Source organism: Colletotrichum graminicola (genome assembly GCF_000149035.1).
Source record: "Colletotrichum graminicola M1.001 genomic scaffold supercont1.44, whole genome shotgun sequence".
Taxonomy (NCBI): domain Eukaryota; kingdom Fungi; phylum Ascomycota; class Sordariomycetes; order Glomerellales; family Glomerellaceae; genus Colletotrichum; species Colletotrichum graminicola.
The window spans coordinates 289598-311482 of NW_007361048.1; the positions used below are offsets into that span (position 1 = coordinate 289598).

At 54.9% G+C, this 21885-nt stretch overlaps 4 protein-coding genes across 4 annotated transcripts; 3 read left to right on the plus strand and 1 right to left on the minus strand.

The window, feature by feature from the left end:
- Positions 1-5676: 5676 nt before the first annotated feature.
- On the plus strand, positions 5677-8693 carry GLRG_09031 (glycosyltransferase family 20; the record flags this gene model as incomplete). Its single annotated transcript, XM_008099716.1, has 4 exons — positions 5677-5699; positions 5900-7877; positions 7930-8599; positions 8653-8693. 4 exons carry the CDS (start codon positions 5677-5679, stop codon positions 8691-8693), a joined length of 2712 nt encoding a protein of 903 aa, XP_008097907.1.
- A 2431-nt stretch (positions 8694-11124) lies between these two features.
- On the plus strand, positions 11125-12550 carry GLRG_09032 (branched-chain amino acid aminotransferase; the record flags this gene model as incomplete). The annotated part of the gene is made up of 3 exons (XM_008099717.1): positions 11125-11194; positions 11311-12074; positions 12203-12550. The coding sequence occupies 3 exons, from the start codon at positions 11125-11127 to the stop codon at positions 12548-12550; spliced, it is 1182 nt and encodes a 393-aa protein (XP_008097908.1).
- Positions 12551-15513: 2963 nt separating this feature from the next.
- On the plus strand, positions 15514-18202 carry GLRG_09033 (potassium uptake protein; the record flags this gene model as incomplete). Its single annotated transcript, XM_008099718.1, has 5 exons — positions 15514-15824; positions 15893-15940; positions 16002-16188; positions 16260-17024; positions 17087-18202. 5 exons carry the CDS (start codon positions 15514-15516, stop codon positions 18200-18202), a joined length of 2427 nt encoding a protein of 808 aa, XP_008097909.1.
- Positions 18203-19825: 1623 nt separating this feature from the next.
- GLRG_09034 (uncharacterized protein) lies at positions 19826-20608 on the minus strand (the record flags this gene model as incomplete). Its single annotated transcript, XM_008099719.1, has 5 exons — positions 19826-19901; positions 19985-20189; positions 20308-20335; positions 20389-20418; positions 20501-20608. 5 exons carry the CDS (start codon positions 20606-20608, stop codon positions 19826-19828), a joined length of 447 nt encoding a protein of 148 aa, XP_008097910.1.
- Positions 20609-21885: the final 1277 nt, after the last annotated feature.

Below are 21885 nucleotides of genomic sequence, written 5' to 3' on the forward strand. Positions count from 1 at the left end.
TAGAGAAGCTAAACTCGTTAGTCGGCTAAAAGTATGGGACGTCGGAGGTGGTGTCGTTTAGAAGGCTGTCCGGAAGGCTATTTTGGGATCAACATAGCACCGGCCCAATGCGACGTGGACGCGAAAGAACAAGCTCTCGGAATAGAGACGCCGAGTTAATTCGGTCAAGGGGACAGCGGGCGACGATGTGGTGAGCCTTTGCCGACGGGTGCTGGTTCTGGGCGAAGGTTCGGAGCAGTACAAGGAGGTTTCAGTGACGACCGAATACCAAACGTAATGGCCACAAAGAATGGGTGGATGCCTGTTCAGCTAGACAGTAAGTATATTGTCACATAGAGGCGCGGCAAGCGGCGGCGGACAGTTGAGCAGGCAAGATTGCGGTAGGTGTGTCTGGGAGTGTTCGTAAGGGAGGCGTGGCGGGACGTATGGCCAGAGGAGGGCCACGCAACGGGCTGCGAGTGGGAGGCTTTGTCAGTATCTTACCGGCTTGGAGGGTGTTCGTCGTGAGGCGAAGCCAGATGCTTTCCGATTCCAAAAGTCTATGGTGAGTTGGTGGCAGGGTAAGGCAGGTAGGATGAGGTGCATGTACAAGCTGGAAAGCCGTATGTGCAGGCGGGGGACATGCGTGCGTCTCTGGTATCTGGGTAGCTGTCGGCGGCGGCGGCAATCTGACAGAAAGGGGTGGGCTACTGGCATGGTGCTATCAGTCAATCATTGGGCGGTGGACGATGCTTTTGCCGAATCTATTCGGGCAACCACTCAAAGCTGTGATGGTGGCTGTGATGATTTGTTGGCGTTGAGCGACGAGAGGGATGTGGTGGCGGCGGGAATGGCTGGAGTGGTGGTGTCGTTGTTTAGTGTTAGTGTTTGCGTCCCCCCCCCCCCCCCCCCCCCCCTCATTCAGCCAGGGAAGAGGAAAGAGAAGCGAAGCTGAAGGGAGATAGGTACAGTGCCTACAGACAGAGAGTAAGAAAGGGGGGATATGGCCGAGCGAAAGACAGGACGACCACGATGTACATCGGACAAGACTGGCTGGTGTAGGAGGGAAGCAGATGCCACATGATCATCATGATGCCGCCCTAGGCGAGGTACCCAATGTAATTGTACGTGCAGCTACCATACCTAAGCAGGTGCAGGTACAGGTACTAACGATGTGTTCTTGCCCTACCCATGGCCGTTGGGTTTTGGGACGGCAAGTACCTCCCTCCCTCTCTCTTTCCTTCCTGGGACCCATGCGCCTGCCTGCTTGTCTGCTTGTCTGCCCAATTGCGACATTAGTGGCTTTGCGACTTGTACGGATAGAACTTGTTCAGTTGCAACAACGGCACATGCACCTGATTACCTACCTACCAACTCGGATAGATATTATCTATCCGTACATCCATGAATGTTATGTAGTATCAGTCAGGGGTTGCGCGGCAGGGCGGGCTGGTTGCATTCTTGTTGATGCTGCTCGGGCCCTTCAGAAGCTAACGAGGCGGACGAGGAGAGGTCACGATAACTCACCAAAACAGCAGCACTCTAGACCCTCAGGTAAGGTAGTATAAGTCGCTTGTTCACTGATGGTAGCAGAGGACAGGGCCGGTCTTGGTCTAGACACCGAGCAGTGTCATGACGGCGCGAGAAGCATGTCCGAAGTGAGAGAGTGGTCATAAATGAGGGAAACGGGCCGGCCATTGGAGTGTCAGACAACGAGGAGGAGAGCTCTCTCTGGTCATCGCGGGACGGAACGGCTTATGTCGGCCATAGCTTTGCGAAGTGTGATTAGTCCATCATCAGTCACTTTTTTGTTTCTTTTTCTTTTCTCCTCTCACGCACTGCGCTCACTCGCTGGCTGACACCCGCCAGCCCAGCTTTTCTTCATCGGCACCCGTGTCTCGTCTGGTCTGTCTCTGTGTCTGGACGGGACACCCATAATCCAGCCTCAGCCCGCCGTCCCCAAGCTTGCGGCCCTCTGTCCAGTTGTTCCCGAAGCATCCTTGTCGCGTGTGTCTTGGCCGGATGATGGACAGGCCCAAAAACCCTGTCGGCCCAACATGCTCCAAAGAGTCTCAGCGAGAACGATGAGCGCTGTACGGTTTATCCTGCACGCTGCACGCTACTGTACGGACCCCAAGAAGATGATGCTTTCCTTTTTCTTTCTTTTCGCAATCCGGCTTCGAGAGTTCGAGAGCCCAGTAGCAGTAGCAGCAGCAGCAGCAGCCCGGGAAGGGAGGGAGATGATTCCTTCAAATCCCGATCGCGCGTAGGGTGGGATCCAGTCACGGCGCCGCTCGGAACAATACACTTTCCACACGCCCTGTCTTGAATGGGAAAGGCGGCACTCCCTCCATCGCCGAAGTAAGCCGCTTGCCGCGGAGCACGAAAGACGTCGCATTTCTCACTTTTGAGCTTGTCCAAGAAGAGACGATGGCGACCCTTGGGGGCGACCCCGGCTCACCCACCTCACTTTGCAATTTCGCCGGACCCAAGGTCTGCTCGTTGCATGGTGGTACTTGCCTATTCCCCTCGCCCTCGGGGGGTTGTTTTATTTTGGGTGAGCGATTACTTGCCGCTGTTGTCTGCGCGGCCTGCGCCGCGAGCGAGGGAGCACTAGGTACCGGTAGATCAGATGGGATGCCGACCTGGAAATGAGAGGGAAACAGAATCATCGTACATCAACCCGGAGCCAAAATAACTAAAAAAGAAATAAAGAAAAGTAATAACCCCTCCCATCTTCCCTGCCCCCCCTGCCCGTAACCCCGGCCATGTCTCCGTCTGATTCCATCCCGGCTCCTCTACACAGCTGGGTGCCGCCCTTCGCTTTCGCGTTGTCGTTGTCGTCGTCGTCGTCGTCGTCTTCTTCTTTGAACGTGCAGTAAGTATCACACACAATCAGTTGGGTAGTTGGCTCGGCTGGTGAGATAAAAAGTCTCGAGCCATCCTCGATCTTCGATTCTCTCCCTGTTCCTCGTCCCCATGTCCCCATGTCCCCCACACCAGCTCGCACTTCTGGCCCCTTGGCTCTTTTTTTATTTTGATTTATCCCGGGCGTGTTTTCCCACTCCCATACATCATCGTCACCTTTGACGAGGTCAGAGTAGCTATCCAGCACACCCACCGTTGTTGTCGAAGCTTTTGGCGGACCAAAACCTCCTGAGTCTATCTAATTTAGATCCACCGTTTACTTAGACTCCCGCCTCTGTCCATCTCACGGCCTAGCCCAACAAACAGCACGGACGTCTCCAGTTCTTATTCTCCCGTCCTCAATCTCCTCTTGGTCGTTGGTGTTCGTCGACGTATACCCCGGACGGGACATCTGCTCCGTTTACCCCCCCTGGCCTCCCCTGCCCCGTCGATTCCGTCACTTTCTGTCGGCCGCCCGGGCTGCAGTTGTCCATCCATCTCCACTCCCTTCCCTACCTACCTAGTCAGTCCGCCAGTCCACTGTCGTCGAGCGTGCGACAACGTGGGATACCTTGCTTTGGGCGCCAACTTCAAACGACATTAACACCAAAAAAAGTGAGAAGGAGTCGGTGACTAGATCCGAAACATATCGAGAGCAGATCAGGGATATTAGCCATTTGGTGAGAATCTAATTCGCCGGCCGTCCGTCCTACCAACCAACGTCTAACCAGATCCTCTTCGACAGCTGATTAGAAAGAGACTCACAAAAAGGCCAACAAAAAGAAAACTTTATACTGGGCAAGCAAGCAATCGAAAGAGCAATTGGGCAAGCTGCGCGGCCAAAGACAGGGCACCAGCCAAACATCATCATACTAGCGGTAACCTCCTCCTCTAGCTCCTTAATACCGCAGGGGCCTCGGCCGGCTCGTTGCATCTGGCAGCGCCTCAACGTCCAGTGCCATCGACTCTCAGGCATTCTCCTCTTCTCCGGTCCCGTACTGTTTTCTGGGCGGGCGTGCATAAGCTCGTCGATTCAACCATAGTTAGGCGTTTATCTTCCTAGCCGACGCCTCGGGGTGTGCACCCGGTTTCCTCATTACGTCACTGACATTCCTTGCCGTTGCGCATGGGGGAAGAACAGAAGATGAAAAGCTCGGGTACGTTTTGTTCTTTCCTTTCCTTTGGGCCCATCCCATGGGTATGAGTGAGTGAGTGAGTGAGTGAGTGGGTGACAAGCCATATGAGAGACAGCTGTGGGTTGTTGTCCCATGAATGGCGTCACAGTGAAAGCACCAATTCATATGTTATTTTTATTTTCATTTTCCCCTCCCCCTCTAACTTGTGTACTTCAAGCCTGTTTTTATTTGATGAATGGCCTGTCTTCCCTTGCTTTTCATGCAGTTACATTCCGAGTCTTCCATTTCCATTTCCATTTCCATTTCCATTTCCATCCCATTCTGGACACATCATCTGGCCTAGGCCCGTTCTTGTCGCCTCCCAACCAATCCCACCTCACACTCTACCGGCACATTTTGCCTTTTCTTACCCAGTGACAGTCCCTCCCTCCCGCGCCACACTGACTGCCCAATTATTCACCTTAAACTCACACTAAAAGTCCATCACCCCGTCCCATCCCGTTTCAATCCCACACACACACACACAACCCCCACCTACCGCACACGGGCCCCCTCGCATCGTCACCCAAGGGGACGGAAAACCACAGAGAGATCCACTTTGGAATATTCTCGAGAAAACAACACAGAAAAAAACAGAGAGAAAAAGAGCGGCCGAGAAGAGAAGAGAAGGAAACAATCACATCACAAGGCACAATCGCCGCAAGACTCTTCTTCCATTCATCATCTCACCCTCCTCCTTGCCCGATCGATGCCTCGCAGCTGCATAGCCCGCCCAGTGGTCCAACCGTACATTCTTCTTTTCCCCTAGCAAGCTTTATTATTTTCCTTTACGCCTGCATGCGCCTGAGCCTGCGCCTGCGCCCGTCCTCTTTGCACATAATTACGCAAGGTTCAGACTCTGGCTCCCTCGTCCTGGTCAAGGAGCTTGCAGAAAAAGCTCAAGCTGACGGCACACCTTTTTTTGTCTAGCTCTTGGCAATAGCAACATCAACATAACACAACAAGACACGCGCGCCCAAGCAATCAGGCAAACAAGCACAGCTCCGAGCAGCTAAGCCAAGTTGCCCACAGTCGGACAACACACACATCTCACCTCACCCTGTTCCACACACACACATACTCTTCCCACCTACTCACTGACGGCCTCGCCTTATTCCGGGTTTGTGTCTGAGACACATAAATCCAATCATACCTCACTCACCCGCTGTCGTTCTTCCATCACCCCCATCAATCCTATCTCCGTCATCTATTTTTTTTTCTCCACAGAGAGAAACTGAGGTACTTGGTCCCTTTCTCCGGAACAACGACAAACGAGCATATCTCGCCTTGCACTTGTTCCCTTTCACCATTTTCGTCATCGTCTTGACACCAGCAATCCTGTCACCGGAATCCGATCAAGGCTGCAGCTTAACCAATCCCCCTCTTCGAAATTCGACTCCTCCCATATGTTCTGGTCTATGAAAACCTGCTCATAGCACCTGCTTCATCCTCGTCTACTTTGCACTACTAGACCTCGTTTAGTCTTGGCGACTTCGCTCCTCGGTCTTCCAGACTCGAACCAGCCACACAACGTTGGCTGCTTGTCTTGGACTTGTTTTCCCTTCTTCTTTACGAAACCGACCCAGAAGGCTCGACAGTAACCAAACAGCCCAAGATGACGGTCTTCATCGCATCATTGTGAGTTCTGGCCCCTGTTCCACTCCCGGTTGTCTTGTCCTGCCCCCCTGCCACCAAAGTCGACCACGAAAAGAGCTTCCGACATGACCCCGCTCTGCGCACAATTTCGCCAGCAGCTGCGTCCTTCACTGGTCGTGATACGTCTTCAAACCCTGGCTGCACTTGCCTGCAAGACGGTAATCTAACAGTGGCGACTCTAGATTTCTCCCCAAAACCGTCCACTTCGCGCTGCCGGGCACCTCCCAACGAGGAGACCCTTTGCGCCGCGTCAAAACCGACAAGGCCCAACGTCCCGAGCCCAATCGCCAGCCGAGTCTCTTCAACCCGATCCGTGACATCACGCCCCCGATCACGCCGACTGAAGAAGCCATCGCCGAGGACCCGTTCACGAACGAGGATGGCTTCCGCATATTCCCCGAGGAGGAGCGCAAGCTTGGCGCCCCCGTCGACAAAGGGTCTCCCAAATGGGGTGCTCGAGCAACCCAGCCTAAGTCACGCGCCAGCTCGCCTCCGCCTGCCCTCATCGCCGAGCACAGTCGTACACTCGAGAAGGCTAGGGAACTGGGCCGCCAGGGCGTCACCCAGCCTAGGCCCCTCGTTAGAAGCGACAGCCATGACCGCGTTTTTGCCCACGCCAACTGGCGCATTATGAACGCCGACCAGGGCAACGGTGGCCTGCGCAACGCCGCCGAGGCCGCTGCCCGCGACGGCAAGCTTGGCGAATACACCTGGGTTGGCACTCTTGGTATGCCCACCGACGCCCTCGAGGGCTCGCAGCAGAAGCAAGACATCGAGGACAGGCTCGCCACCGAGCACGATATGCTCACCGTTTTCACATCCGACAAGGACTTTGACGGCCACTATTCACACTTTTGCAAACAGATCCTATGGCCCGTTTTCCACTACCAGATCCCCGACAACCCCAAGAGCAAGGCCTTCGAGGACCACTCGTGGAAGTATTACGTCAACGTCAACCAAGCCTTCGCCGACAAGATTATCAAGAACTGGAAACGCGGCGACGTCATCTGGGTCCACGACTACCACCTGCTGCTCGTCCCCGGCATGATTCGCAAGAAGCTGCCCGAAGCTAAGATTGGCTTCTTCCTGCACGTCGCCTTCCCCTCGTCCGAGGTTTTCAGGTGTCTCGCTGTGCGCAAACAGCTTCTCGAGGGCATGCTGGGCGCCAACCTCATTGGCTTCCAGATCCACGAGTACACCCGCCACTTCCTCCAGACCTGCAGCAGGCTGCTGAACGTAGAAGCGACCACCGACGGTCTCCAGTTGGAGGACCGCTTCGTCGATGTCGTCAACCTGCCCATCGGCATCGACCCTGTCAGCCTCAGCGAGCACCGGGGCGACGACGACGTGAAGAAATGGGTCGAGATCATGAAGGAGCGCTACCAGGGCAAGAAGCTCATCGTCGCTCGTGACAAGCTCGACCACGTCCGCGGCGTCCGCCAGAAGCTTCTGTCGTACGAGCTGTTCCTCAACAAGAACCCGGATTGGCGCGATAAGACCGTCCTCATTCAAGTGGCGCTATCTAGCAGCGAGAAGTCCGACTTGGACGCGACTGTTAGCGACATCGTCACACGAGTCAACTCCTCATGGGCGAACCTGGCCTACCAGCCTGTTGTCTATCTCAAGCAAGACATCGACTACCCTCAGTACCTCGCTCTGCTGACAATGGCCGACGCGCTGATGATAACCAGTCAGCGTGAGGGCATGAACCTGACGTCTCACGAATACCTCTTCTGCCAGGACGGCGAGGTCTTCCCTGAGAAGAAGCACGGCTCCCTAATCCTTTCCGAGTTTACCGGCACATCCTCGCTTTTCGGTGGCAATGAGCTCGCAGTCAACCCCTGGGACTACCGGCAATGCGCCGACGCCATCAAGAAGGCCCTCGAGATGGGCAATGAGGAGAAGGAGCGCCGTTGGGGCGCTTTGTACTCGGCCGTCATGCACCACACCGGTTCGCACTGGTTCAGCGAGTTCTTGTCCCGTTTGGACCGCGTGTACGACGAACAGCACAAGCACGACCAGACCTCTGTTCCGCGCCTCAACATTCACTCCCTGGCCTCGAGATACAAGAGCAGCAACCGCCGGCTGTTCATCCTCGACTACGAAGGCACCTTGGTCAGCTGGGGCCCGATGAACCAAATCATTCCCGTTAGTCCTCAGGTAAGGATGCTCGCGGGTTTCCCCTGTTTCGCGAAGATGCTAACTGTAGCAGCGTACCCTGGATGTGCTCAATGAGTTGTTGCTCGACGAGCGCAACACCGTTTATATCATGTCCGGCCGCCGTCCCGAAGAGCTTGACCGGCTGTTCCGCCGGGTGCCCAACTTGGGTCTCATTGCCGAGAATGGTTGCTTCCTCAAGGATTGTGGCAAGAACACATGGCAAGAGATGGCCGACAGGGAACAGATCTCCAGTTGGAAGGAGTCGGTCAAGTCGATCATGACATACTACCTTGAGCGCACTCCTGGTGCTGAGATCGAGGAGCGCCGGTGCAGCTTGATCTTCCACTACAAGAGCGCTGAAGACTACGAGTCTGCAGCCCGCCAAGCTTCTGACTGCGCCAGCCACGTCAACGATGCCTGCGAGGAGCAGCGCGTTCACGCCATCCCTCTCGATGGCTCCATCCTCGTTGAGCCCATCGACTGGACCAAGAGCACTGCGGCCGAGAAGATCTTTGACGACCTTCGCATCCACATGGAGCCCGACACGGAGCATCAGAGTCCTGTCGACTTTCTCATGGTGGTGGGAGACGGACGCGAGGACGAGAAGGTGTTCAAGTGGGCCAACGCCCTTGGTAGTGAAAAGGTGGTCCAGGACGTGGTTACGGTCAGCTTGCACAGCCGCAACACCGAGGCTGGCTTCACCCTGACGCAGGGTGTGAGCGGTAAGTCGAGTTCGATGACCAAGAGTTGTGCAATGATGCTAATGACTGGACAGGTGTTTTACTTGCTCTCCAGAAGCTCGCCACAACCCAATAAGAGGTTATTCGCGGAGAGTTTGAAGTACGGTTCTTCGGGCAATCTCAACAGTTCGTGCTATGCTGTGGCCAGGAGTTTCCAGAGTTTGGCAGTGCACATTTCAATTGATGTTGACCTGGCCATAACACCAGGCAGATGATACTGCGGTGGGTCAGCGCAAGGTGGAGAGACGGAGTGCGATGGCGTATAAAACACGAAGCCAGGGTTTCGTTCGGTCTCCTTTTCTTGTCATCTTGGTCTTTTGTCGGCGAAGGGTCCAGGAAGGCGCGGGTATTTTTGAGGATACAGTGACGACTATTGCATTGATTGGCATGCACCACGACGCATCGAGGAGCGAACCCTCGTTTAAAGGAGATATTTCCTAATGTCTTTTTGTTTTATTGGTATTTCTTTTTCATCTTGTTCCATTCCGTTTGCATTCGGCCCCTCTTTTTTGCATCTTGTCTTTTTCTTCTTCTTCCCTTTTCCCCCTTCTCCATCCCATCCGTTTCCTCGGTACTGCAAAACCGCATGAGTCCTAAACGCTCTAGTTTTGTTCGCCTGCTACCAGCTGCTGCAGAACTCAACGTGAAAGCTTGTGACGATTGAATGCTTATACCACGCCCGGAAAGACGGGTTGCATGCTCCCAGTACTCAGTCAGAACATACCCCTCCCCTACTTGTATTATTACCAAACTTTTCAGCTTGCGTTGCGTTTCCTTGGGCCTTTTTAGCGTATGTATCCAAGGGACCAGAAGTCAGATGCCGAGAAAGGGCATCTTGTGTATTTATAGCGGCGGCGAGATATGGCAAGACGAGTTAAAGACTAGACAGCGCGTAGCTTGGCATCAAAAGAGGTATCATACCATCGATAACCTGGACCTAAAAAGGAGTATTTCTACATCTAATGTCTCTTGACGCCAACAGGTGCGGCTTCCAAAGAGACATCCAATACCTCTGTTCCAACTTGATGGAAAACCTCCAACAGAGTGATGAGCCCCGTCCACAGCGGCAAAGAGCGAGGCCGCAAAGCTGCCCCCGCATCAAGGCTGTCCCGCAGTATCCGCTGCATCATTTGCCGAGGCTGATGACTGCAGTACGCGATAGCGGGTGCTTTTCAGTAGAACGACCAACTAGCTCAGATCAGGTAACAGGCCATTTGGTTTCCCTTATGACATTCAACAATACCAATCCAGCCCATGAATCCCATGAAGGGCATTGCGCACTGCGAGAATGCGACCATGAAGACGAGGGTGAGGGTTCCCCGCAGGCGGCAGACGAAGGGATGAACGAGCAGGCCGGATGACATATGCCAGGCATGGGGAGGACCCACTCGGAGACCAGTGCAATGGAGTGTCCACCATTCCAGTCTCTGATGGCATATCAGATCTCTCCATCTCTGTCTTCCATAATGGCCATTGCCAAAACCTCCGAGAGGTAGACCGCACCTCGAGAGTCATCTTCGACAATATCGTTCCATGCTAAAAACCAAGAACCCAGCCGGACGGGCCAATTTCTAATTAAGAGCCCCTCTAGACACGGGAGACCTGTGTGTGAAAACCTTGGTTGGTTCACGTGTCCTCCGTCCTTAGCTCTCGGCTTCTCTCGAGGCAGAGGTTTGAATCCTCCTCCTCCTATCCTTTGTCTCTTTCCGTCACACTCTTGGGTCCGGGGTCCACATTGCTACCGTTGTCCCGTCATCCGGGCCGCTCCGCCAAAGATGAACACGCCGGCTTCCGGACCCAACGATTGTGGGACAAAGCTACCCTGTCCAAGGGTTGCAAAGAGCTGGTGGAATTCCGCCGGGCTAGTAGGTGTGTCGTTCTGTTCAACGGGTGGACGGGTGGATGGAGGATGTCCGATTCCATGCCGATGTGGCGCGTTTCGGAAACCTACGATCCTCTGTCTCTACTTCTTCTGTCCGTGTCTGATAAATTTACACAGCTTCTTTCTCAGCATTTTCAAAAACTAACAACCCTCGCATCGTCAACTTACTAACTAGCCAATAACACATGCGACGTCATGCCGGGGCCTCATTTCTCCATGTCTTCTCGCGCCCTTCAAGCTCCGGCAGACGGAGGCGGACAGGGCTGTTTCGACGCCTTAATAAGCAACCAGCCAATGAAAGAGGCTTCAGTGGACCTATTGGACAGCGGACAGTCGCCCCGCAATCCCGCAATCGGCGCCCCTCCAAGACTTTTTGAAGGACGAAGTGGGAGTTGACTCCCTCTCCCAAGTGAGTCAACCAAAGAGAGAAGGGGAAAATATCAGAGCGGGCACAGAGGCCATTACGTGAGATCCAGAGAGAGAAAGAGAGCTCCATTGTCGTTACGAGTCACATCTACTTGGACAGCTTCCTCGTCGTACCACCTGCTCAAGTCAATCGACGTTCAGAATCACCAACTACACATACCCAACCTTTGACCGGCCGAGCCCGCACACGACATTCACAATGGCAGCCTTCCCGCCCCCTCCGGTTACAACCATTGACTGGAACAACGTCGGCTTCAAGGTCCGCGAAGGTGAGCCTCCGTCCGTGACGCTTACAGCGAGCTACAGCAGCAGCAGCAGCAGCAGCAGCAGCCCACCCACCCTCCTCCTTCAAAACCGCAAGACTAACGGCGTCTCTCTTCTCCAGTCAACGGCCACATCGAGTCCAGCTACTCCGTCGCGACCGGCAAATGGACGCCCCTCAAGTTCGTCGCCGACCCCTTCATGCGCATCCACGGCATGGCGCCGGCCCTCAACTACGGCCAGCAGGCGTACGAAGGCCTCAAGGCGTTCCGCGCGCCCGGCGACAAGACCATCAACATCTTCCGCCCCGACAAGAACGCCGTGCGCATGCAGCACTCGGCCGACGTCGTGTCCATGCCCCGCGTCCCCGAGGAGCTCTTCCTCGCCGCGTGCAAGGCCGCCGTCTCCCTCAACGCCGGCTACGTCCCGCCCCACGACACGGGCGCCGCCATGTACATCCGCCCCCAGCTGTACGGCTCCTCGGCCCAGCTCGGCCTGAGCGCGCCCGAGGAGTACACCTTCGCCGTCTTCGTCATCCCCACCGGCACATACCACGGGAGCCACCCGGTCAGGTGCCTCATCCTCGACGACTTTGACCGCGCCGCGCCCAACGGCACCGGCCACGCCAAGGTGGGCGGCAACTACGCGCCCGTGATGCGCTTCAGCGACCGCGCCCGGGCCCAGGGCTACGACATCACGCTGCACCTCGACAGCGTCCGGCACGAGGACATTGACGAGTTCAGCACGAGCGGCTTCATCGGCGTCAGGAGGGACGGCGAGGACGTCACCCTCGTGGTGCCGGACTCCAAGTGCGTCATCGACAGCGTGACGAGCGACAGCATCCAGCAAATTGGCCGCAGCTTCGGCTGGACGATAGAGAAGCGAGTGGTAAGTCTGGCGGCGAGAGACAAGTAGACACACACACACAGAGAGAGAGAGAAAGAGAGAGAGAGAGAGAGAGAGAGAGAGAGAGATCACGTGTTGGCGCATGTTGACTGACCCGACCACCCACGTAGATCAAGTACAGCGAGCTTCCCACCTTCTCCGAGGTCATGGCGGCGGGAACGGCGGCGGCGCTGGTGCCGATCCGGTCCATCACGCGTCGGATCGACTCGTCGTCGCCGCAGTCCCTCACGGCGGCGGGCCCCCACGAGCGCGTCAGCAGCGCCAAGGTGGGCGAGGAGACTGTGGCGTACATCCCCGAGAGCCAGGAGGAGGCGGGCGACCTCTGCCTGAAGCTCCTGTCGACGCTCAAGGGCATCCAGCTCGGCAAGATCGCCGACGACTTCGGGTGGAACTTTGCCGTCAGCGAAGCGGACGGCACGGCCGTCGTGGGGGAGCACAAGACGAACGGGTCGGCCTAGGCCATCGATCAGACGGTCCAAGGTGGTCATGACGTCGGAGAGAAGCGGCTGCAGAACATGCAGACCGAAACCCGTCCCATCTCAGAGGAGGAGGAGGGTGTGGACTCGCGCGTCGGTTGGACTCGCCAAGAAAGGCATGGCACCACTAGGTAGGCACCCACCCAGGACGGGTTGAATCAAGTAAAATAGTATAACCAATAAGGTAAAAAAGGGGAATGACAAAGCACGTATTTTTTTTTCTTTCATGGGAACAACGTCCTCTGGGTAGAGAAACGCTCCAAGGGATTCGAGCAGTGTTCAAGCGTGGGGGGCGGGGGGTTCAGATCACAGATTTTACGGTGGTCGAGGTCTCTGGCAGTGTACCACTAACACGCGAGGCAATGTTTATCTTCCGAAGGAACACCCCGATGGTACTAGTCCGAGACTATATGGACGAGCCTGGGACACATCACAGATATCCTCTCTTGGGCTGTTGGCAAGACTCCTCGACAAGCTCGCCCGAGTTTTAACAGAACAGTCTGGGCCAGACAGTATCGCACGTGGCCCAGTCAAGTCAAAGTAACGGAGAAAAGTGCTCATCGACAAGGGCGGCAGTCTATTAATTAGGAAGTCAGGCCCAATTGTTGGATTCCCCGCCATGGCTCCTGACATTGCGCGTTGAACAGAGCGGTAGCGTTGGAAAACATGGCAACTGTACGCGGTTGCGCAAAAGGGAAGGCCAAGTAGAAAAAAAGAAAAAAAAGTCGTTTTCCCTCCACCAGTCTTGGCACGAGAAAGTGAACCATGTCTTGGCAGTCCAATGGGACCATCTCTGCAGCGACGGCCAAAAAATCACTCATAATGTACCTACAAAGTTCCGAGACAGGGGAGAAAGGAAATGACGCTTTAGAGAAAAAAAAAAAAAAAAGTGGTGAGGCAAAGGTCGCGTTTTCTAAGGGCGGATAGCCAAGGGTAGAGAAATTGTTAAGGGAATGGATGCGGCTACCTTGGCGGGCGCTAGCAGAAGCTTAGCAGCGCTAAACAAACCCAACACGCCGTCAAAGTGGGGTCGGCGTCTGTGCGTCTCCGGGGATTGCAGGGGTAGCTACATAGCACCTGCCTCCCTCGCTTCCCAAGTTAGGTACCTGAGTGAGTAGGGAAGGTCGTGGTAGTTCAGGTACGTACATACGGGTTCGTTTCTTGTTGTCTCCAACTGGAGTGGATTGGAAGCTCCTGCTGCGTAGGAATACACGCACTTGCACTCTGCAGCAGACTGGGATTGGGATGGGCTGCCTCCTCCTCCTCCTCCTCCTCCTCCTCCTCCTCCCTCTCTCTCTCTCTCTCACCTCTCTCTTACTCTCCCTCTTACTCTCTCTCTATCTTTGTTTTCCAGCTTCACTTTCGTCTCTTGTCTTTCGTCTCGTCTTTACAACCAACCAATCCCCTCATAGAACTAGGCACTGCCCCGCCCAATAACGGCAAAGAACGGCAGATGATCGGTAACACATTGAGGCATTATCTCGCTCCTCTCAAGCACAAACATACCCTCTTCTGTTCTCTCCACAGATCGCCGTCGACGCCCGCACCTTCATATAGCGTGTGCGGTGTGCGCGAAAGGGGCAGAAGGTGCAGGAATTCTCCATCCCACCATCCCCCGGCGACCAAACCATGCCCATCCACAGGATGCTAATTAGTCCGCGGGTGTAACCATCCCAGATCAGACCACCAATTCGGCCTGGGTTTCCTCAGTCGAGTGAGTGAGTGAGAGAGAGATAGAGACAGAAAGGAGACTCCTCGGGGGAATTCAAGACAGAGGCAACAATTCGAACGACCCCGTCAATGCTGTCTGTTTCTATTTTCACCTCAGGCTTCACAGATGCAGTCAGCGCACTCGGCTTTTCTGCGATTCCTTTCTATTTTTGCTTCAAGATTCTCCAACGAACCCAGCGTCTTGAACAGGGGATAGCCTCGTCCTCCTGGTAAATGGTCCCTCTAGGTAGGTATCTCTTTGCGCCCTCCCGGGCTCCCACCATCTCCCCCGCTCGAGGGAGCAGCTTTACCACTACTTTACCCTAGTTACCCCTGTTCGCATCCCCAGCAGAAATCATTCCCCGTTGCCACCATGTCGGCATCCAGCGGGCGCTCGTCACTCACTTTACTAGTCTGCTTCCTTCCGGCGTGTCTCCCACCCGGCGCGCGCGCACACACACATACCTCAAACCTGAATAAGTGCGATCCTACTCGTGGGCCGTTAGCCCTTCCCTCACAGGATAAGCCCAGATATTGAGCCTGTGACAGTTAAGATTCTGTAACCAGAGTCCGAGTCTGATAAGGCCCCATGATCCCAGTCGTACAGATATTCATACCTACATGGCATGCGGCATATACTTTTACAAAGAGAAAAATAAAATAAAACCTGAACTACCACATGGCGTCCACTGCCGGAAGACCCCGAAGTAACGAGGGGCTGGGCTTACGGCCATGCCCGCTTCCTTGTCTCCCTACATGGCATGGTGGCGTTGGCGTTTCCCGCACTAAATCGGCGAGACGGAGATCGCGTTTGCCGCAGCCTCAGGGATGCGTGTAAAGCCATCTTACGCCATCTCCCAATCAGTCAAGTCTCTTCTGACCGACTGGCCCAGCTCCCCGAGATCCTTCATTTGACCCCCACTATCTTCTATCCAACTTTTCTGTCGTTTCTCTCGAGACAGCTTTATCTTGAGATTAGGTTAGGGTACTAGTCTGGACGGTCCCAATTCCAAATGCCCGGGACATAAAGAAGTCAACCCACCCTCTGCTGTCTTGCCAGCACAGACCTAACTAAGCTCCTCGTTCTTGTGATGATCCTTTAGATTCCCTCCTGCCTCTTAGTTCTTGACCTGTTCATAACACCCCGTTCTTGCACCTACGTTTCCATCGGTTGCACCCACGCCGGCGCAGTATCCAAATATCCCTTTTCAAAGGTGTTGATCCGCCCGCCTGGTATGGATGATCAAACGGCTGCGTCGCACCCAGCCGTGAACAGGATCACAATCGAGGAGAAGCTCGACAGACACAAGTCGGAGTCGACCGTCGACGACTTCCCGAAATGGCAACGTCCTGATGTCGGCTCCAGCTCCGGCGCTGGCGTCGCCGGCGGCATCTACTCGAGCCGCGACCTCCGCCGTGTCGGGTCGCACCGTCTCTCTCGCGTCCTCACCATGGAGTCTGCCGCCGACGCGGATGAGGGTGGCAGCGACTGGCGCCGCGACGATGGGAGGAAGAAGCAGGTCTTTACCGGCACAACCCTGATGTGGTACGTTTGCGACCCCTTCCCCTATGTTGTTAACGATGCTTTGGGCTGACATCCTTAACCCCCTTCAGGCTGGCGTATCAGTCGATTGGTGTTATCTACGGTGATATAGGGACGAGGTGAGCTCCGACACTAGACTCAAGCCGTGACTGAAAGATCGGTGTGCTGATTGACTTCCAGTCCCCTTTACGTCTTCTCGTCCACCTTCGTGGACATTCCCACCAAGAACGACCTCACCCAGGTCCTATCTCTCATCATCTGGTCTCTCACCCTCATGGTCACGCTAAAATACGTCTTCATCGTCTTGCACGCCGACAACGAAGGCGAGGGCGGCACCTTTTCCTGTTATTCCCTCCTGACCCGATATGTAAGTATCCAGTATATGATGGGGAGCCCTTCTCCCCCTACGATACACACATCGTGCTGACCAACTACAAGGCAAATATCACCAAGTTTGACCCCCGCGAGGAAGCCACAGTCCGCATGGAGCGCCGAAACACACAAGACGTGCGCCCTGTGACCCGCGGCATCCGCTCTGTCATCGAGAACAGCAGAATCACCAAGGGCTTCCTCAAGACCATTGGAGTCCTCGCCGTGTCCATGGTGCTAGCCGACGGTATCCTGACCCCCGCACAGTCAGTCTTGGGCGCCATCCAGGGTCTTTCGGTCGTCAAGCCCGACATCAGCAACTCGACGATCGTCGGCACGTCGTGCGGCATCCTCGTCCTGCTCTTCCTCATTCAGCCCTTCGGAACTACCAAGCTTGCCAGCAGCTTTGCGCCCATCGTCATCATCTGGCTCGGCTTCAACGGTGGCTTCGGTATCTATAACCTCGTCAAGTACGACTACACTGTCCTCAAGGCCTTCAGTCCCTACTATGCTATCCACTTCTTCATGGAGCGGAAGACTGAGGGCTGGAAGATGCTCGGCGGCGTGCTGCTCTGCTTCACCGGTGTCGAAGCGCTGTTTGCCGACTTGGGTGCCTTCAGCATGCGCGCCGTGCAGATGAGCTGGCTGCTGTGGACCTATCCCTGTCTCATACTCGCGTACAGCGGCCAGGCTGCGTATCTGGCCCTCCAGCCGGAGCAATTCACCAATCCCTTCTTCAACTCGGTCCCTCCGGGAATGCTGTACCCTAGTTTGATCCTGGCCATCCTGGCTGCCATTGTCGCTTCGCAGGCCATCATCACGGCAACGTTCCAGGTCAGTTGTGGATCCGCCCACCTCTCAGGTTCAATGCCAGTCAAGTGCTGACACCTCTGCAGCTCTCGAGCCAAATCATGAAGCTCTCGTACTGTCCCCAGATGAAGGTTGTTCACACTTCGGAAACTTTCCACGGACAAGTCTACGTCCCCCTTCTCAACTGGCTCCTAATGCTCGGGACGATCCTCGTCACTGTGGTGTACAACAACACTACCAGCCTCGGTCACGCGTACGGCGTCTGCGTCATCTTCGTTACCTTCTTCGACACCCTCATGGTCACGTTGGTAGCCATCCTCGTCTGGGGCATGCCAGTCTGGCTCATCGGCCTTCCGGCCTTGGCCTTCGCCACGCTCGACGGCCTCTACCTCTCCTCGGCTCTGAATAAGGTCCCTGATGGCGCTTGGTTCACGCTCATGATTTCGGCCCTCATGGGCGGCATGTTCCTCCTTTGGCGCTTCGGCAAGGAGAACCAATGGCGCGCCGAGGCCGAAGACCGCTTCAATCCCAACGCCCTCCTCACCAAGAACAGCGACGGCTTGCTGGCGCTCACCCAGCGCTGGGGCGGCAACGTGCTCTCCCCCGTCGTCGGCTTTGGCATTTTCTTCGACAAGACGGGCGTCCAGACGCCCAGCGTCTTCACCCACTTCGCCTCCAAGCTCGGCGCCCTTCCGGACGTGTGCGTCTTCTTCCACCTGCACCCCGTCGAGGTGCCCACCGTCCCGGACAGCGAGCGCTACCATATCTCGCGCTTCGCCAACATCCCGGGATGCTACCGCCTCGTCGTGCGCCACGGCTTCATGGACGAGGTAGTCAGCCCGGATCTGGGCGCGCTGGTGTACGAGCAGGTGCGCAAGTTCGTAGTCAGGCAGGCGACCGCGAAGGCAGCGGCCGCCAGCGAGCAGGAGACCATGACAACTTTGGACGATGCCGACGGCGCGCCCGAGCTGAAGGACAGCAGGCTGGCGGCGGAGCTGGCGAAGATGGACCGGGCGTATGCGCACAAGGTCTTGTACATCGTCGGCAAGGGACAGATGAAAATCATGACGGGCACCAGCATCCTGAGGAGGCTCACGCTGGGCACGTTCTTGTGGATCCGGGACAACACCCGGGCCAAGATTGCTAACCTCAGGCTGGCCATGGACAGAGTGGTTGAGGTTGGGTTTGTCAAGGAAATTTAATGTATTGCCGTCGGTTATAGAACTAGCTAGGCGTAATGAACAGACGAAATGTTGTCAAAGTCCGTCACCGCTTCTCGCGCGACTCGGTCGGTTACATTGACTCGGTTGATTACATTGACTTTGTCGCCATCTACTCGCCATCCCTCTTGCGCTGCGTCTCGTGAAGCACCGCCGCCAATGGGATCCGGGTGAGCAGCGACGTCCTCGGCGACAGGCTGCCGGGACGAATAGAATCAACCTTTTTTTCGTTTAAGATGAGCTTTTGTGCGTGGAGATATGTACATGGTACATCGTATATATATAGACGATGCAACGGTCTGAGGACGGCCATCCTGGACTGCGTCATATCCCACAGCCTGCACGAACCGAAGCCTAGGGTATTCCGGTGCGAGACAGGCCTGACTCGTGTGCACTCTACCTTGGAGTCAGGTAACGGAGCACGGAAATGACCCTGCTGAAAACTTAAAACCTCGGGTGGGTTGTCAAAAACTCGGATAGTCTCACCTGGGCCTGTGAGATAGACAAAGGACCGCTCGTCACCTTGCGTTAACTGCTATTGGCCAACTCGGTCGGGTCTATAATGGTTTACCTGCCACCCTCCTCCAAGGAAGGGCATGTGTAAGCTGGGGACCATCAAGGAAGCCTTCGGGAATCGGTATCGCTATCGACGGAAAGCAGATGGAAGTTGAGTAGTTGTCAAGCCTGCCATGCCTTGCCAAAGTGTCATTTCAGGGGAATCGGATGTGACCCCGGATGCTTTTAGTCAAAGCAGCAAATCCTTCCAGCGAATATTCAGAATGTAGTGGTTGGAGTTTGCTAAATGGCACTGCACATACATGGTTTTTAGAGGACTGTAACAATGTCATCAAGAGTAAATATGATATATAAGACAAGAAATATCGCATTCAGAACCTGGGGAAATGGAGTGAGAAAGCATTGGGGTGGGTTATATTACTATGAAAACCCTGAGATGTATCAAGTGATGCATTCCTATTGCTTGGGACTGAGGTTACCCGTTGATAAACATGGGCTTGTTGTTGGAGAAGTTTGCTATCTCTGTGCCTAGGTTCCCCCGAGTGACATTCCTTTGCTCAGGGAATCCTTTCTACAAGTCGTCGTAACTACTACGAACCCTGGAGATGGTGCTGGTTTATCAGTCGCACCGGATTCCGGCGCTGCTTTCTGTCAGCAGCCAGCCGAGAGTCATAATTCTCGGTCCGAGACCAAAATTCACTCTCGATCTTAACCGTGTATTCGGCAAAGGGCTTGAATCGGGTCTTGAGAACTGCAAAGTTTTAGTCAGCAGACATTTATCAACACCAAAAGGTCGCAAGACTGACGCTGTGTGGCATAGCGCCCTGGTATCACTGGGTGTATGGTTTCCAATGAGTCTGGCGACGGCGTTGATGGTCGTGTCTAATTTGCGACTCGACTGGTGGTGCATGTGACGCGTTTTGGCATTGGCGATGACGTTGAGGAAGCGCCGAGCAGAGGCAATATCTCCAATATGGCTTGCTAGACCAATATTGCGGGAGCCAGGGGTGTCGTCTCCTGCTTCTTTTGGCATCAGATCATGGAGAAGAGCGTCGCCGCAGATACATCCCTAAGCGCCTCCGTGTCAAGTCATCGCGGGCCAGCTTCGCCGAGACTGTGCATCAGATAGAAAAGCTGAGGTTGAACAGCATGGTCAATAACCAGGCTGTGATGGGGTCAGGATCAACATCTAAAAGGTTGAGTCGGTTAGAAATGTTTTAAGCATGTAAGAGGATCAGGTATTCTCACAGTTCCCAGAGGCCGTCGAGTGTGGAGTTGGGCAGCATGGTCACAATCTCATCATCAGACGATGATGGCGACTCCGGGGTGCGACCGTACAGGTTGACTTTGATAGCAACATCGCGAATGGAGACGACCCGGGTAGTCGGGTCAAGACCCTGAAACTCGACAACGCGGAGAGAATGGAACATGTCGCCGGGAACACCTTTATGGACTAGGAATTGGTCAGCATGGTGTGACGCCACGTGTAAATAGGCAATACTTGCAAACGGGTTCTTTCAAAAGGTCTGTTTCAAGGGAGATGACGGTGTCGTCTCTGAGCTTGGGCGGACTCCATTCTTGTTCGAGCCTGGAGAGGAGCTGATGAAGGTTAGACCATGAGGCTATTGTGATGGCATTGGAGAAATACGAACCAGTTGGCAGCCCCTGTCGGTGTGCGAGGGCTGATTATCTGACGTGTGAGCGGGGTGTCGACAGGATGGGGAAGACGCTCGTGATTCGGAGCTTCGCAAGAGCATCACATACGATCTTGTCTTCTTTGAATCGGGCTTCGACGTAGGCAATGCCCTTCTTGGGCTTAGAAATAAGGACGTAGTCGCCTGTACGGCCAACAGTCACTGCTGCGTCGGCCATTTGGCCTGTATGTAGCACGCCCCGATTGCTCAATGGCGGTCGATCGTTGAGGTAGTTGGGAAGTCAGTTGGTGCAAGTGAGGGGCATGGAGGGGTTCGATGATGGAGCAGCGGATTGGAGATTGGAAATTGTCGATTTGAGTGGTTCAATTGGCGAAGCGAATCCGGGGCGGGAACGCAAACGGCACAATTGTTTTTTCTTCTTCGCTTCTTTTCCTTATTTTTCTTTTCTTTTCTTCCTCTTTTGCTGATGTGCTTACCTGCCCGAGTAATTGACCGATTGACTGGATTGATTGGGAAGTTGGTTGTGTGGGCCGACGCAAGCCGTGACGCAGAAGGCGAAAAAAAACACCCCGAAAAAAAAGAGGAAGAAAAACAGTGGGAAAAAAAGAAAATCCTACCATAAACCTCCGAGAACCACGTCCTTGGACAGATTAAGACAAGACTGGGATGTACTGTCTATGTACTGTTCATCCCAGGGTGCTGGTAATGAATTCAGGACGGGCACGGCGGGGGAGGAGGAATGGAATGAAATGTGGCCGGGAAGGAGGGACGCGACGGAATGGAAAGTGGCAGGGAAGGAGGGTCCTGCTCGGCAGGAAATAAGCTAAGAACGCAACAACAGTAAGACCAGTCAAGACAGGATGAGGCCGAGCATACATGCGCAGCTACGGTAATATGTTTAGGAATGCTCCTGTCATCCCCTCGGACATTGCTGCGCTTTTGAAGAGCAGGCGATAAATATGAACAAGAGGAGGAAGAAGGAGGTGCCCGCCGAAGGCAGGCTGATTGACGCCGGCAAAGCCCAATCCAGACCCGTCGATAACAAAGACGATAGCCACACCAAGACTTCAGCAAAGTTCATCGACGCGCAAGGTTCGGCCCAGAGCGACTTGGCTGGAAGCCTCCTCCCCGCTTTTGCTCCCTGCCTCTTCCACCTGAGATGCCCGCGCGTTTCCTGCTACTCGTCCCTTGCCGGGGCCGTAATTTGGCACCAGATAGGTAGAGAGGTATGCGCATTGTTTTGGCTCGGTCTCCTTGGAACGGCGTGTTAGTCCGCCCGCACTGTGCTACTGTAGCTTGTTCCCGACCGAGGCTCGAAGAAGGTTGTTCTTTGCAGACCCCGGATCTGCCGATGCACATGTGGGAATGGTTCCCATCGTCGTTTCCCGCTCGACTTTGGCCTTTGTGTGTGGAGGGCGTCATATCTATCCAGTCAATCCAACTGCAAACGGGGACAGGGGCGGCCAGTGAGTGGCTTTGAGCAAGTCGATGCAG